This window comes from Muscardinus avellanarius, assembly GCF_963383645.1.
Source record: "Muscardinus avellanarius genome assembly, chromosome: 10".
Taxonomy (NCBI): Eukaryota; Metazoa; Chordata; class Mammalia; order Rodentia; family Gliridae; genus Muscardinus; species Muscardinus avellanarius.
The window spans coordinates 74,625,516-74,642,767 of NC_137796.1; the positions used below are offsets into that span (position 1 = coordinate 74,625,516).

At 52.9% G+C, this 17,252-nt stretch overlaps 1 protein-coding gene across 1 annotated transcript in view; it reads left to right on the forward strand.

Moving 5' to 3' along the window:
- The window catches only part of FBXL18 (F-box and leucine rich repeat protein 18), a gene marked incomplete at its 3' end in the record, with an annotated part of 37,076 nt that extends 22,542 nt beyond the window's left edge, over positions 1 to 14,534 (forward strand). The window contains exons 4-5 of the mRNA XM_080702984.1: positions 4,182 to 4,400; positions 14,378 to 14,534. Coding sequence (XP_080559110.1) covers positions 4,182 to 4,400; positions 14,378 to 14,534 — 376 coding nt within the window. The remainder of the gene's footprint in view (positions 1 to 4,181; positions 4,401 to 14,377) is intronic.
- Positions 14,535 to 17,252: the final 2,718 nt, after the last annotated feature.

A 17,252-nucleotide genomic window follows, 5' to 3' on the forward strand; every position in this document is an offset into this window, starting at 1 on the left:
GTCTGTCTGTCTGTCTGTCTGTCTGTCTTTCTTTCCTTCCTTCCTTCCTTCCTTCCTTCCTTCTTTCTTTCTTTTGTGGGTCTGGGGATGGAACCCAGAAGCATTTGACCTCCGAGCTACACCCCCTGCCCTATTTTTTATTTTTTATTCTTTATTTTGAAACAGGGTCTCACTGAGTTGCAGAGGGCCTCATTAAGTAGTTGAGGCTGTCCGCGAACCTCGATCCTCCTGTCTCAGCCTCTCAAATGCTGGGATTAGAAGCGTACCCACCACACCCAGCTTGAAGCTGGGTTTCTGCAGGAGGTGCTTTGTACAGGACTCAGGCCTTGGGCACCTGCTAGAAGGTCTCATTTAGCAGGGTTTTGTAGGGCTTGGCATGGCGTTCCTGTGGTGTGCTCAGGGCCCCGCAGGCCCGGGCCTCAGCCTGTGCTGCGCTTGTGTCCAGCCTGGCTGCTGCCTACCAAGCTCTGTTGGGGTCTGGTGGAGGTGCAAGCGGCTCGTTTAGAAATGACCTTGACCGCTGCCCAGTGGCTTCCCTTTCCAATCCCTCTCACATTTGGCTTTCCTTACAGTCAGGCACAGATGACCCCAAATGGATGAAGCCCATTTAGTGAAGGGAAGCTGCTCCAGGAAAGACTGTCCTTTGCGCATCCTTCCTCCTGCTTTAGAAGGTGCTGGGTTGGCGGGGGTATGGTTCTAGCTCGGCCCACCGCAGCTGGGCTGCTCTCAAGCCGTGGCTTCCCACAGATGTGCTCAAATCTGTTGTCTTGTGATGTGCCGTCCAGTAGGAGGCCCCTCTGCCCCCTACACGCTTTGGACTGATGGCACCTGGTCTTGAGGCCTTCACCTTTGCCACCAGCTTGCAGCTGCTCTGGCCAAGGGACGGTGACTGCCTGCGACAGCAAACACAAGCTTTTTAAAGTGTGAAGTAGACGAGCATGTCTGAGGAGGACAGAGGTGCTGCCACAGCCTGAAGAGTAAGGGCCGTTCCCTGGGCCCTGACCTGCTCTCCAGGAGTGATTGCAGCAGATGTTCTTCTGGGAGTATTTGTTTTATGTAAGGTACACAAGGGACTTTTCCTGTGTCTTGGTCTTTTTTCCACGAAAAGATTTCTGTGCTGGCAGATCCTGCAGCCCAGTCTCTCCTCAGTGTCTGTTGTAGTGTCTTGGGGCCACTGGAACAAATGACCATGGACTTAGATGGCTTAAAATAAAAATGTGTGGATTCACAGTCCCAGAAGCCAGGAGTCTCACATCAAGGTGTGAGCAGGGCAGGTATCTTCTGAGGGCTGTAAGGCAGTGTCTGTCCCCACCTTTCCGTTTCTGATGGTGGCTGGCAATGCTTGGTCCCTGTGGCTTGTGGACATCTCTGTCCAGGCTCTGCCTCTGTGTCCCTGCCTCACTTCACGTGGCCTTGTAAGGAACCAGTCACTAGGCGTAGGGATGACCTCATCTCTCTTTGGAACCCAGGGTCATTCTATCTTTGAGCTACATCTCCAGCCCTTTTTATTTATTTTATTTTTTATTTTATTTTATTTTATTTTTTGTGCGGGTCTGGGGATGGAACCCAGGGGCATTTGACCTCCGAGCTATACCCCCTGCCCTATTTTTTATTCTTTATTTTGAAACTGGGTCTCACTGAGTTGCAGAGGGCCTCACTAAGTATCTGAGGCTCTCCGTGAACCGCGATCTTCCAGGTCTCAGCCTCCCAAATGCTGGGATTACAAGCATGCGCCACCACGCCCGGCTTCCAGCCCTTTTTATATTTTACTTATTTTATTTTATTAATTTTTTGCAGTACTGGGAATGGAACCCAGGGACACGGTACCTTGAAGCTACACCCCCAGCCCTCTTTTTTAGTATATATATATTTATTTATTGGTGGTACTGGGGGTGGAACCCAGAGGCTTTCTACCTCCGGGCTAAACTCCCAGACCCATTTTATATTTTATTTGGAAACAGGGTCTCACTAGGTTGCTGAGTGCCTCACTAAGTAGCTGAGGCTGGCTTCGAACCTGCGCAATCCTCCTGTCTCAGCCTCCCAAGCGCGGGGATTACAAGCGTGCACCACCACGCTCGGCTATTTATTTTTAATTAATTAATTTGTGTGTGTGTGTGTGTGTGTGTGTGTGTGTGTGTGTGTGTGTGTGTACTGGGCATGGAACCCAGGGGCATTTTACCTCTGAGCTATATCCTCAGCCCTATTTTGTATTCTTTTTATTTTGAAACAGGGTCTCAGTGAGTTGCAGAGGACCTCACTAAATAGCTGAGGCTTTTCGCAAACCCGTAATCCTCCTGTCTCAGCCTCCCAAGTGTTGGGATTACAAGCGTGCGCCACCATGCCTAGCATATGTTTTTATTTTTAATTAATTAATTAATTAATTTATTTATTTATTTTGGTGGTACTGGGGTTCCTGGAAGCCCTTCTACCTCTGGGCTACACTCCCAGACCTATTTTATATTTTTGAAACAGGGTCTCTTAAGCCAGCGTGGCTAGCTTCGAACCTGTGAGATTCTCCTGTCTCTGCCTCCCAAGCACAGGGATTACAAGTGTGTGCCACCACACCCGGCTTATATGTTTTTATTTTTGAAACAGGGTCTCACTGAGTTGCAGAGGGCCTCACTAAGTAGCTGAGGCAGTCTGCAAACAGTGATCCTTCAGTCGCAGCCTCTCGCATGCTGGGATTACAAGTGTGCACCACCATGCCTGGCTTTCTTTTTTTTTTTTAATTGTTTTGGCAGTACTGGAGATGGAACCCAAGAGTATTCTACCTCTGAGCTATACCCCAGTCTTTTTTTTTTTTTTTAAACAGTTGTAGAAAGTCTAAGTAGTTGAGTCTGGCTGTGAACCTGCAGTCTTCCTGTCTCAGCTCCCAAGTTCTGGGATTACAAGTGTGCAGCAACACACCCAGCTTTTTATTTTTATTTTATTTTTTTATTTTATTTTATTTTTTATTTTATTTTATTTTATTTTATTTTATTTTATTTTATTTTTGCGGGTCCGGGGATGGAACCCAGGGGCATTTGACCTCCGGGCTACACCCCCTGCCCTATTTTTTATTCTTTATTTTGAAACCGGGTCTCACTGAGTTGCAGAGGGCCTCACTAAGTAGCTGAGGCTGTCCGCGAACCGCGATCCTCCAGGTCTCAGCCTCCCGAATGCTGGGATTACAAGCGTGCGCCACCATGCCCGGCTTGCTTTTTATTTTTAAAGAGGACCTCAGTAAATTGCTAAAAGTCTCATGGAATTACTAAGACTGGTTTTTTGTTTTGTTTTGTTTTGTTTTTGGTGGTACTGGGGTTCCTGGAAGCCCTTCTACCTCCGGGCTACACTCCCAGACCTATTTTTTATATTTTTATTTGGAAACAGGGTCTCCTAAGCCAGTGCAGCTGGCTTCAAACCTGCGTGATCCTCCGCTCTCTGCCTCCCAAGCACGGGGATTACAAGTGTATGCCACCACGCCCGGCCTGAGACTGGTTTTGAACCTGTGATCCTCCTGTCTCAGCCTCCTAAATACTGAAATTACAGGCATGTGACTCCACACTGGGCTTGGGTTGGCCTCATCTTAACTCAATCTGCAAAGAAGTGTTCCCACATGAGGCTACCCTCACAGATTCTGGGCTGGGACTTCTGCAAAGCGCACAGCAGCTGCCATTCCAGGCCCCTGGCTCGCAGCCCACCCTCCAGCTGTGCCCTCACCCGGGTGTTCCTGGGAGCAAGCTGCAGGGCTGCCACCCTCTGTCATGGCCGTCCACCTGGCTCGGGCACCTCCTGGGCTCTGTCCTGCAGTGCTCCCTCATGTCTCCCTCATCAACTGAGCTCCCAGGGCAGAGGCCATGTGGAAGTGCACAGCAGCATGTGAGGCGCAGGGCGCCTAGGCAGGCAGCGGCCCCAGCAGGCTGTGCAGTGAACTCGAGGCAGGCTGTGGCACCAAAGGCTGGTGGCCTCATGCCAGTGGCTCTTGACGGGTGTGTAGGTAGGCAGTGGCTGTGTTGGGCCCACTGGGTCCTCCCAAATGTGGATCTCCAAGAGTGGCCGTGGGGCCGCTTCCTTGCCCAGTGTTCTGGGGAGTGTCCTGTAGTGAGGACTGGGCAGACTGGCAGGGCCCCCCATTGTGTCCAGGAACTGTCCCCCGCGTGGCGTCCCTCCCGCAGGACCTCACGCCTGTTCTCTCCCTGCAGGCTGGAGCAGCCCTACTTCAGCGCCAACGCACAGTTCTTCCAGGCGCTCAGCCAGTGCTCCTCGCTGCAGCGCCTGTGCCTCGTCTCCCGCAGTGGCTCCCTCCAGCCCGACGCTGTGCTGGCCTTCATGGCCCGCTGCCTGCACGTGGTCGTGTGCCACATGTTCACCGGCGAGTCCCTTGCCACCTGCAAGAGCCTGCAGCAGTCGCTCCTCCGCAGGTGAGTGTCGCGCGCTGGGTGTGGCTCAGATGGCACCCCAAGGACCCAGCAGTGCCTCTGTGGACAAGGAGCGCCAGGCAGTGGCCTGGTTTCCTTCTGCAGCAGAAGCACTCTCTTGGTTGCATAGGTGGTTCAACATCCCCCCATGTTTTAGTTCTTCTCTCACTGTACCCAAACTGCCTGACACGAGCAACAGAGAGAAGGGAGCGCAGCACTTCAGAGGTACAGTTCAGAACTGACAGCTCAAGGCAGACGCGGCATGGCGGGAGACAGGACAGCGCCCCTCACGGCAGCTGGAAGAGCAAGGAGACAGTGTAGTTCCCAAGGCCACACCCGAGCGACTGCCTCAGTAAGTCCTAGCCCAATCCCAGCATTGGGAGGCGGAGACAGGAGGATCCTGGTTTGCAGACAGCCTCAGCTAATTAGAGCCGGGCGTGGTGGCGCACGCTTGTAATCCCTCTGCTTGGGAGGTGGAGGCAGGAGGATCGCACAGGTTCTAAGCCAGTCTCGCTGGCTTAAGAGACCCTGTTTCCAAATTAAAAGTATAAAATAGGTCTGGGAGTGTAGCCCAGAGGTAGAAGGGCTTCCAGGAACCCCAGTACCACACACACACACACACAAAAAAAAAAAAAAGAATAAAAAATAGGGCTGGGGTATATCTCGGAGGTAGAATGCCCCTGGGTTCCAATCCCAGTACCACACACACACAAAAAAAAGTCCTGTGTTCTGTGGATTTATCCACTGGTGCAATTAGAACCTTGATTCAGTTATTTCATTTCCAAAAATTGCACTGGGACAGCCTTTTTTTTTTTTTTTTAATGGGGATTGAACCCAGGGGCATTCTACCTCCAAGCTACACCTTCTGCCCCATTATTCTTTATTTTGAAACAGTGTCTCACTAAGTTGCAGAGGGCCTTACAAGTTGCTAAGGCTGGCTGATCCTCAAGTCTCAGCCTCCCAAATACTGGGAGTACAGGTTTACTTATTTGTACTGATGACTAAACCCAGAGGCATTCTACCAATGAGCTACACCCCCAGCTTTATTTTAGTTTGTCTTTTACAACAGGTGTCTCTAAATTGCAGAGCCTGGCCTTGAATCTGTGATCCTCCTGTCTCAGCCTCCCAAGTACTGGGATTTCAAAGCATGTGCCACCATGCCTGGCTTACTTTTTATTATTTATTTGTTTATTTGTGGTATGGGGATTGAATTCAGGGGCAGTCTATTTTTGAGCTATGTTTCCAGCCTGATTTTATTTTTTATTTTGAAACAGGGTATCACTAATTTGCTGAGGCTGATCTTGAACCTGCAATCTTCCTGTCTCACACTCCCAAATACTGGAATTACAAGTGTGCTCCACCACACACAGCTTTATTTTGTATTTATTTTTTGCAGTACTGGGGATTGAACTCAGGGGCATTGTACCTCCGATCTACACCCCCAGCCCTGTCTTTTATTCTTTTTTTTTTTTTTTTTTTTTGTGGGTCTTGGGATGGAATCCAGGGGCATTCGACCTCCAATCTACACCCCTGCCCTATTTTTTATTCTTTATTTCTTTTTTTTTGACATAGGGTCTCACTAAGTTAGAGTGTCTCACTAAGTAGCTGAGGCTGTCTGTGAACTGCGATCCTCTGGTCTCAGCCTTCCAAATGCTGGAGTTACAAGAGTGCGATACCACACCCAGCTCTTTTATTTTTTATATTGAAACAGGGTCTCACTAAATTGAGAGCCTCACTAAGTACCTGCAGCTGGCCATGAACCTGCTAGCCTCCTGTCTCAGTCTCCCAAGTACTGGGATTACAAGCATGTGCCACCACACCCATTTATTTATCTTTTGTTGTACTGGGGATTGAAACCAGGGGTATTCTACCACTAAGCTATACCCCAGCCCTATTTTTTATTCTTTATTTTGAAACAGGATCTTAGCAAGTTTCAGGGTCTCACTAAGTAGCTGAGGCTGGCTGCAAACCTGCAATCCTCCTGTCTCAGCCTCCCAAGTACTAGGATTACAAGCGTGTGCCACCACGCCCAGCTTACTTTTTATTTTAAAATAGCTTTGTCAGGCATGGTGGCACATGCTCGTAATGCTAGTACTTGGGAGGCTGAGACAGGAGGATCCCAGGTCAGGTGTCGCCTCAGCAAGTAGTGAGACTCTCAGCAACCGAGTGACCCTGTTTCAAAACAAAATTAAATTGGCCCGAGGGTGTAGCTCAGAGGTAGAATGCCACAGGGTTCAATCCATACTGCTACAAAATAAATAAGTAATTTTAAGCTGGGCATGGCTGTTCTTCAGTCTTTCCTGAGCTGGACACTTTGAGAGTACTGGCTGGTGTTTTGGCACATATCCCTCCACTTGTTTGATGGTGTGTGTGTGTGTGTGTGTGTGTGTGTGTGTGTGTGTTATTGGGGATAGAACCCTAGGAGAGTTCTCCAAGCTACCTCCCTAACCCTATTTTATTTTTTAGTTTGAAAAGGTCTCGCTAGGTTGCTGAGAGTCGCTATGCAGTTGAGGCTGTCCTTGAACCTGTCCTGTCTCAGCCTCCCAAGTACTAGGTTTTCCAGTGTGCACCACCATGCTTGGCTTGATGTTTTATTTATTTATTTATTTATTTATTTATTTATTTATTTATTTATTTTTGTGGTACTGGGGCCCCAGGGGCGTTCTACCTCTTGAGCTACACCCCCAGCTCTATTTTTTAATTCTTTATTTATTTATTTTATTTATTTATTTTTATTTATTTATTTATTTTTTTTTGGTGGTACTGGGGTTCCTGGAAGCCCTTCTACCTCCGGGCTACACTCCCAGACCTATTTTTACATTTTTTTATTTGGAAACAGGGTCTCCTAAGCCAGCGCGCGCGGTTGGCTTTGAACCTGCGCGATCCTCCTGTCTCTGCCTCCCAAGTGCGGGGATTACAAGCATGCGCCACCACGCCCGGCCTTTAATTCTTTATTTTGAAATGGGGTCTCACTGAATTGCAGAGGGCCTCACTAAGTAGCTGAGGCTGTCCGGGAACTGATCCTCCTGTCTCAGCTTCCCAAATGCTGGGATTACAGCATGCTCCACCACGCCCCCCTGACTTGATGTTTTCTTGATTAGACTGAGGTATTAGACTGATTAGACTGATTAGGTATTAGATTGATTAGACTGAGGTATCTGTGTTTTCTGCAAGAGGCCATCAGGACGATGTTGTGGGCCTCTCTGTGAGTCAGGGTTGCATGTTGCTGTCAGATCTACCACTGGCGATGTTCATCTTGATTCCTTGGTTAATGTGGTACCTGCCAGGTTTCTCCACTTGAACTTACTGTGTTTCTTTCTAATGAATATAAATACTATGTAGGGATACGTCAGGAGTACGTAGCCAGGCTTAGTAGTGGAAGCCTGTGGCCTCTGCTACTCAGAGGCTGAGGCAAGATCACAGGTTCGAGGCCAGCCTGGGCACTTGGCACCTTGTCTCAAAATGAAAAATTAAAAGGGCTAGGACTGAGCTCAGTGGTAGAGCACCTTTGGGCTTAATCCCTAGTATTGCAAAAGAAAGGAAAAAGTGTGTAGATACTCTTTTCTCGTGCTCTTTTACCCACTAATTTTAGCATCTGGAGGTGGATCTTGCTTTAGTTGGCTTAGATTTAGTGGCTTAAACAATAGATATTTAATCTCACAGTCCTAGAAGCTGATCACACTGTGTGTGGGGAGCAAGCAGGGGCCACCTTCTTGTATCCTAACCTAGTCCTAAGGATTTCTCAGAGGCTCTACTTCCTAATACCATCCCAGTGTGAGTTAGGGCTTTTTCTTTAGTGCTCCTGGAGATGAACCCAGGGTGTTGTACCTCTGAGCTATACATCCAGCTCTATTTGTGTGTGTGTGTGTGTGGTACTGATGATTAAATCCAGGGGCATTCTAGCTCTGAGCTCATCCCTAGCCCTATTAGTAAGTTGCTGAGGGCCTTGCCGAGATGGTGAGGCTATCTTGGAATCTACAATCCCCCTGTCTCAGCATATCCTTAGTACAGGGATTATAGGCGTGAGCCACCACACCTGACTTCTTTGTTGGTTTTGAGATAGGGTCTTGTGACGTTGTCCAAGCTGGCCTCAGAGTCCTTGTTCAAGTGATCCTCCTTCCTCACCCTCCCAAATCACTGGGGTACAGGTGTGTGCCATCACACCTGGTTTTCCCAGGTTTTTTTTGTTGTTGTTGTTTTTTGTTTTGTTTTTTTTGGTACTAGGAGCATTCTACCTCTGAGCTTATACCCAGCCCTATTTTATTTATTTTTTAAATTTTATTTTGCTATACTGGAGATTGAGCCCAGGGCATTCTACCTTTGAATTACACTCCCAGCCTTATTATTTATATATTTTTTATTTTTTGGTTTTTTTGCAGGTTTGGGGATGGAGCCCAGGGGCATTTGACCTCCGAGCTACAGCCTCTGCCCTATTTTTTATTCTTTATTTTGAAACAGGGTCTCACTGAGTTGCAGAGGGCCTCACTAAGTAGCTGAAGCTGTTCGTGAACCGCGATCCTCCAGTCTCAGCCTCCCAAATGCTGGGATTACAAGCATGTGCCACCATGCCTGGCTCCAGCCTTATTTTTTTATTCTTTATTTTGAAACAGGATCTCACTGAGTTGTGGAGGGCCTCACTAAGTCGCTGAGTCTAGCCGCAAACCCATGATCCTCCTATCTCAGCCTCCCAAGTACTGGGAATCCAAACTTGCACCACCACACTTGGCTCTTTAAAATTTTATTTTGAAACATGGTCTTGCTAAATTGCTGAGGCTAGTCTCAAACCCATGATCCTCCTATCTCAGCCTCCCAAGTACCATGCTTACAGGTGTGTGCCACCCTGCACCTTCCAGGACTATTTTAGTGTCTGCTTGGTGTCCGTTATCTGAATGTGTGGCTGGTTCTGCAGGTGACTTTGTGTTGCTGCCCTTCCTGTGCTTCAGACCTCGGTGCTCCCAGCCGTGGGACCTGGGTTGCTGGGCAGTGGTGAGAACAGTCCAGTTTAGCTGCTCTGTGTGCCTCATGCACACCTGGGTTTTTTGTGTTGGAGCTGGAGCTGACACCTCCGAGGAGCAGCTTTAGGAGCATTAATGGGACCTGGGCCTCGATGCTTCACCAAGGGTGCTGCGGGGCTTGAGGCGGGCGGGGAAGTTGGCAGGTAGCACAGCTGCCCGCCTGGTGCTCTCCCACTCCACCTGCTCTGTGCCCGGTTGTCCTGAGAGGCAGAGCCTGGATGCTCAGTGCAGCAGGGGAGGGAGGGAGAGCTTGGCACTTCCCCCTCAGCTTGCAGCTGGTGTCCATGCACTGGGTGCAGCTGGGAGAGCAAGGCTGCGCCCCCACACCACACCTTCCTGAGGGCTTGTTTTTGGGGGGTGGACCCATCCATTTGCTCCACCTGTTGCCCAAGAGTCAGCGTCTCAGACTCAGCCTACATGGGACATGCTTCGCCCTGAGGGGCGGCTTTTCCTGTAGAGCTGAGGTCTGCTTTGGGCGTTGCCAGCATTCTTGCTTGTGTGTGCACACAGACGCTTCTTCCAGAACAAGGATGTCCATGATTGCAAGCATCTCAGAGCTGTGCTTGCGACAGACACAGGCGATGAGGCCTCAGGGTCTGGACAGCCCCTCCGCCCTCACAGGCATCGTCAGCCACTGAGGCTGCCTTTTCACCCTGCCCACACAGTTCCATGCGCAGCCTGCAGCCTGCGTGCTCGTGCTCCTGGCCTGCCCAAGAGCTGCCTCCCCTGAGCCACCCCAGCCCCCTCAGCCACGGCCCCCTTGGCCTCTGGAACAGCTCTTGACCCTCTCTTAGGGAATGTAACGCTCTCCACCAAATGTCAAGTTCTTCGCTCCCCCTCTGTATAATTGGGTTTTGGGGACTGGCATTCAAGAGCTCTTTTATCCTTGTACATTTCTATGCTAAACTCGAACACAAGCCTTGTCTGGTCCTAGGCTACTGGCGGCCTGGCGGGTGCTGGTCATGCTTGGATCCATACCAGGAGGGCCACCATCACCACTGCTTGGTGCTCTGTGTGTGTGCTCTGGGGTTGAGACCAGACCCAAGGCTGGCATGGCCCGGTGGACTCTTGGGCAGGAAGCTGAGCCGGTCCTGACAGGCCCTCCATCTCATGTGTCCCTGTCCTGCTTGCCTTGGTGGCACTTGCTGCCGACTAACAGGGATTAGGATGCCCTCCCATTGCCTGTGTTCTCAATGTGAGCCCTGGATGTACTTCTCCAGGGCAAGGCCTTGAGCGCCTGCCTGTCCCATCTGGTGTGGGGGCCATGTTAAAGTGCTCTCTGAGCCAGGCACTCTCTTGCTGACATCTTTTTTTTTTTTTTGGTGGTACCGGGGGTGGAACCCAGGGGCTTTTCTACCTCCGGGCTCTACTCCCAGACCTATTTTAAACTTTATTTGGAAACAGGGTCTCATTCAGTTGCTGAGAGCCTCACTCAGTAGCCGAGGCTGACTTCGAACCTGCGCGATCCTCCTGTCTCAGCCTCCCAAGCGCTGGGATTACAAGGTGTACCACCATGTCTGGCTCTTGCCAATATCGTTAAGTCGCACAAAAGCCTTGAGAGGTAGGTGCCGTCAGTCCCATGCAGATGAGGAAAACAAGGTTCTGAGAGACAGGAAGAAGGAAGGCCAGGGGCCTAGCCCGGAAGGACAGGATTTCACATCCCAAGGGAGCGGGCCCTCCGGGGCCACGTGTGTGGGTCCAGGTCCAGGTCTGCCAAAAGCCTTTCCCTTCCTGCTGTGCTGGCAGCCCACAGGCCAGAGACAGCCCCCAAAGACAGCAGAAGAGGCCCCTCTGTGGACGCCTCCGTCGCGGCCCCCTTAACTGCAGTGTGACTGCTGTGGACCCGTGGGGCTGTGCGCTCTCCCTGCCAGCCTTGCAGTCAGCCAGGCCCTCCCCGCCCCCTTCCTCCTGGCGTCAGGAGGCAGCTGCACCAGGTGCTTTTCTGCAGGTCCCAGGAGGTGGCGCCATGGCTCTCAGCAGCAGCAGCCCAGCCAGCCCAGGGCTTCCCCTAGCCGCCTCCCACCAGGGACGTGAAGAGGTGGAAGTGGGAGCTTGTTATTTTACCTGATGCTTTGCTTTTTCTCACTCCTTGCCTGCCTCAAGAGCTCAGAATTCCTGAGCAGGAGGAAGCACCTGGCCTCAGCTGTTCTGTGGCTCATCTGTCCCCTCGCCTGTATGCATGGCGATCCCGCCATTTCTCAGTGCCTTGGCCAGCAGGGAGGGTCCCTCCTGTCCTGTCTCTGAAGAAATTGCTGCCTTTCCCAGGCTCCAGGCTCTCACCCCCCGCCCCTTCCAAGCCCCAGCTGCGGCACTCAGTACGGGTTTGGTGCTGACACTGTCGCCAGGTCCTGCCAGTTGCTGGGTTTGGATCCTGTCTCGTTTCCCCAGTTGAGAGACTCATTTCAGCCGTGTCCTGGGTGGTCACAGGAACGGGAGGCCACGGTTGTCAAATGTCACAGTGTCGTGAGCCACGCTCAGCATCCTTGTTTTATATGTTCCAGGTCTTGTCTCGATGTTGCTTTTCTAAGTTTGAAACTTAAATCTCTGGACCTTCTTCTGTCTTCTTGTACTGTGTGGCCTTCTAGATTTATGATTGCTCTGATGGGCTTTCTTCTGCACGTCTCCCCACTTGGGCCTCTCCAGTGGCCCCAGAACTGTCTGGTATTAGGTTTGGGCTCGTGCCTGGGTGAGGTTTGCAGCCAGAGTTGAAGGAGGGTTTTCTGTTGGTCCCCTCCCTGTTCCCTCTATGAGACCGTCCCTAACCCCGTGGGTGACATGTCTGCTTCCACGTCCTTCCTGGTCGAGGGGGAGAGGGGTCCTGAGCAAGTCACCTCTGCCCACCATTGTTTCTTCTCTGAAACAGCAACTATCCTCCAGGCAGTGCAAGACCTGGTCATGATAGAGTCACTGCCTTCTCTGTGCCCACCCTGTGTGAACTGTGACCTGAGTGGCCCCACCAGCCCTCCTGTGATGGCAGTGCCTTCTCCCTGCCAGGTGTTAGACTAGCTTTCTTCTGCAAGGTCCCCATCTTTGGGCCTCTTCACAGTGGCTCCCACACATGTCCGGGCTGGACAGTGTAGATGGGGAGCTGCTTCCTGCAGCCAGGTCATCTGGGATTTCAGAGAGTCTGAGGTATTCTGCATCTTATCTCCAGTGCCTGCAGAGGGGTCTCTGCGCCTGAGCGTGTATGTACAGGCCTTGGAGCTCCCCCGGCCCTGATGCGGAGCAGCCAAGGTGAAGACAGTGTGCTGGCCCTAAAGCAGGTGGCGCCTCCCGGGAGCACCTCGGGCAGACATGTAGGCTGTCAAGGTGCTGGTGCCTTTGGAGGGGTCCAGTCGTCTTGCTTGTCCCTGGCTGCTGTTGGTTTGTGAGCCCCAGAGGTCTGTGCTAGCCCCGTGCAGCTCCCCTCCCCAGAGCCCTCTGGAATCCTGTCCTCCAGCGGGAGGAGGCGGGGTGCTGTAGTCCCCACAGGCTGGGGTCACTCACATCCAGTGGCCACTGTAATGACCACGTCACCGCTTCTCAGGCCCAGGGAGAACTTCCTTTCCCCCTGTGGTCCTGAGCAAGTCTTCAGCGCGGCCTTTGCCACAGGCCTGGGGCCCTAGGCGGCTGGCTGATGGCGGCACTGGCTTCAGGCTGGTGCTGCAGAGACGGAGTCGATGTCACCGCTGCAGGCGTCTGGGTGGCAGAGCTGCAGAGGTGGCTCCCCGGCCGCACCTCCTGGCGAGCCCTGGAAGCCTTGGGGGCGGGCTCCCAGGCCTCCGCGTGACATGCCACCGGGCCAGGAAGAGCTCAGCTCTCATGGGTCTGGTGTTGAGAAGTAAGTTTACAGACAGAGCCGTGACTTGTTGAAGTCTGGTGAACACCAAGAGCTTTAGGATTGGAAGTCAGCTCTGAGAAATGGAGTGAGGGCTGCGCTGCCGCTTTTTTTTTTTTTTTTTTTTTTTTTTTTGTAGAGATTGAACTCGAGAGCATTCAACCTCTGAGCTACACCCACAGACCTATTCTTATTTTGAAACAGGGCCTCACTGAGTAGCTGAGGCTGGCCACAAACCTGCACAAATCCTCCTGCCTCAGCCTCCCAAGTATTGGGATCACAAGCATGTGTCACCACACCCGGCTTCTCAGCTTCTCTTTTTGAAGGGGGAGGTGATACTGGGGATTGAACCCAGGGTCTCACACATTTCTCGCCCTCTTTATTTTATTTACTTACTTACTTATTTGTTTTTGTGGTACTGGGGATTGAACCCAGGGGCATACTACCGCTGAGCTATTTTTTAATTTTTATTTTGAAACAAGGGCTCACTAGGCTGCAGAGTCTCTCGCTACGTTACTGAGGCTGCCCTGGATCTTGTATCATCCTCATGTCTTGGCCTCCCAGGTACTGGGATTACAGGTGTGCACCATCTCCCTGGCAGTGGGTCCCTGCTGGGGGTCCTACTCATCCAGCATAACTCCCCCAGGGTACCCCCGCCCCACGGTGCTGTGACCTATTCTGCCATCTTCCTGTCTGCAGAGCAGGGGCAGGTACCCAGGCCTCCTCGTGCCTGGAGAGGTATGACCCCGCCCCTGCTCCCTGCCCTGTCCCCAGCACTGGCTGCCACACAGGGCCAGAGACCCACCTGCGCATCAGCCACAGCCGGGTGAGCCAGGCAGGTCGGGATCTTGGAGACACAGGTGGCCTCGAGTGGGTCTTTTTTTTTTTTTTTTTGCAGGTCTGGGGATGGGACCCAGAGGCATTTGACCTCTGAGCTACACCCTCTGCCCAATTTTTTTATTCTTTATTTTGAAACAGGGTCTCACTGAGTTGCAGAGGGCCTTACTAAGTAGCTGAGGCTGTCCGTGAACCACAATCCTCCAGTCTCAGCCTCCCAAATGCTGGGATTACAAGCATGCGCCACCACGCCCGGCTTTGGCTTCGAGTGGGTCTTTGATGTGCCTGCTGACGGCCTGTCTCTGGTTCAGTTTCCAGGCTGAGAGACCTGCATTGAATGTCGTCATCTTCCCTCTGCTCCATGAGGGCCTGACGGATGTCATCCGGGACGTCCCCATGGTCCACCTGGATGAGATCACCTTGTTTAAGAGCAGAGTGGCAGAGGAGCCGCCAAACCTGTGGTGGTGAGCACCGGCCCAGCCTCCCTCGGTCTCAGTGGCCACAGGCCACCCCTGGCACTGCGCTGAGGAGCTGCAGACCTGGGACCCTTGGTCTGTCACAGTGCAAAGCATCTCACTGGCTGCCCTCCGGGACCCGCCCTGCTCCCTGTGATTCCTCTTGCTTTCTCTCCCGAGCACTGTGGCTCAGTGAAGCTTAGGTTGAGGGTTTGTGCTCTGGGTGACAAGACGGATCGCGTGGCTGTGGGCGTGGGGGTCAAGCTGGGCTTGCCTGTGGGGCCTGGCAGGCGGAATCCCTGCTCAGAGCCTCGCTTATAGTCGTCAGCCTCCCAGAGCCCTGCCCGAGTTAGGGTGCTGGGTGGGCTGTGAGTTCCTTCCCCACCCCTCACTTCAGCCGAAGAGCACCCTCTGCGCCTGTGTTGTGTCCCTGGCCATCGAGCTCAGCGGACCAGCCACTGTGCTGTGGGGTGGGGGCTTCCTCGGCTGAGACACCTCCAATGACATGCGCGGTTCTGTGGCTGTGGAACTGTCTCCTGGTAAGACACATTCTAAGGCTGGGGTGTGGCTCAGTGGTAGAGCACTTGCCCAGCGTGTGCGAGGCCTGTTCCAGCCAGGCCACAAAAAGAAAAGGAAAGGCACATTTTAACCCAATTGCACATCTGGGCTGTTTCTAGCAGGATGCCTCCTGTGGCCCCAGCAGAGACCTGGGGCTGGGGCTGCCGGGCGGGTCCCTCAGGCTGAGCTCCAGGAGCTGGGCCTGTTTCTCATGAGGGGTCAGCTTGCCCCCCAGTTCGTGGTATTTGGCTTTGTAACTAGAGACATTAAAACCTAGGATGGATGTGTGAGGAGTCACCCTGCCTTCGATAACCTTATTTAATACTCAGAAAAAAATTCAGCAAAGCTGGTCTGACCATGAGGAAGGACCTCTTGGTGCCCAGGTTTCCCCAGCCTGGCAGGCCGCCTCTGTCCCTTGCACCCTGCCGTCCCCACCCCTCTCAGTGATGGGGGCCTGTAGGCTGTCAGGTCGTGGAGTGGCTCCCAGCCTGGGCGCTGAGGCTCGCTTGCTGCCCTGAGACCCCAGGCCCAGCCTGCTCCTTTCCTCCTGTTTCCCTGGCAGCCAGCCCCTGTCCTACACTTAGCTCACTGGTACAGAGCAGGGTAAGCTGGTCCCAGGGCGGGCACACCTGCTCCTGCACCTCACCAGCTCTCTGAGCAAGCAGTGCTTGACAGCTCTACCCCCCGGAGCCAAGGGGATCCTTCCCACCTGCTGGGTCAGAGTGAGGGGAAGTCAGCTCTCCGCCTGTGCTGGCCGGCCCCTCCTTGCTGCTCCGTGCATGGGGCCTGCGCAGCCCTGCTCCAGAGCCTGCCTCTTGTCTGTACAGGTGGGTCTGTAGCACGGGGTCTCCTCCCTCTGCGCCCTGTTTTTTTTCAGAGGGGGTCCTGGCCTCCTCTCTAGATCACAGGCCTCTGCCTCCCTGTTCCAGGCTGTAGCCGGCAGCCTACTGGCCCAAAGGACCTGTTTGCAGGCTTATCTCAGGCTGCCCCACAGCAGGGCCCATGCTGGACCCAGGGCCCTCCCCCGTCCCCACAGGCTTCTGAGTGCCACCAGCCCTCCTGCCCCTTCCTGGCTTTGCAGGCTACATGACAGGCGGCCCTAGGCCCTGGCAGGGAGGGGCTGAGGTCCCCCAGCTAGAGAGGATCCGCCCTGCCGCTTCCCCAGTGAGTGGCTTTTCATTAGTTTTAAGCTCCCCCTGAAGGCCACCAGAGAGGTGCTTGGTGGTGCTAAGGCCCTCCAGCACGGCCACTTGTCCCGGCGGTGAGGGTGTGGCTGGTTACAGCCTGGCTGGGTGGGCCCTGAGGAAGGCAGGCAGCTGGAAGGCCCTGGCCATCAGAGGCCGAGTGCTGCTGGCTGAGTCCTGTCCTTTACATCCTCCTTTGCTTTGGAGCTAGACAGAATTGTCTTCTCACTAGCAATCTTCTCCAAAGGCTGAAACTCTTTTTTCATGATCTCATCTGGGCAGCCCATTCTCATGTGCCAGCATTCACCAGCAGTGTAGTTGATGTTCATAAATGGGACTGGGCAGGGGGTGCTGTGCACGAGAGGCTGGGGGCCCAGACTGTTTTGGGAAGAAACCCCCAAACAGTGGAGCTTGTGTCTATAGTGTCCCCTACAACAGTCCTTTGACTTAGAGTAAGAATTTCCTCTCCCCTACGCCGGAGACAGGATTCAGCAGATGTTAATAACGTGCTTATTTTCACTAAGTGCTATTTTGGCACTGGTGTTAATTGCAATTTATATTCTGCAGCATCTTACACTGGGAGGAGAACCCACCCTAATGGTCCCCGGTTGGCAGGACTGGGCTGTTAGAGGCAGGCCATATGCTACCTGCTGAGAGGCGCGCGGTCAGCACTTCTGCCTGCCTGCGTGTGTGTGTTCCTGTGTGTGCGCGTATGTGTGTGTGTACATGCGTGTATGTGCACATGCCTGCATGTGGGTACGTGTGCTCTGTGTGTGCATGTCTGTGTGCACACAAATCATCTTCTGCTTTGTGCCCACTTGAGACTGGGAAGGAGGGAGGAGACTCATGTATTTGTCCTTTTGTTCTAAAAAAACGAATTTCCTGACCTCCCCCACGCTCCAGCCGGCTGCAGCCCCCTGTGCTCCCACCTGCCCCAGATCCAGTTCCTGCCGCCTCCCCTGGCCTCCTGTTGGCCCTGTGTCCTGAGC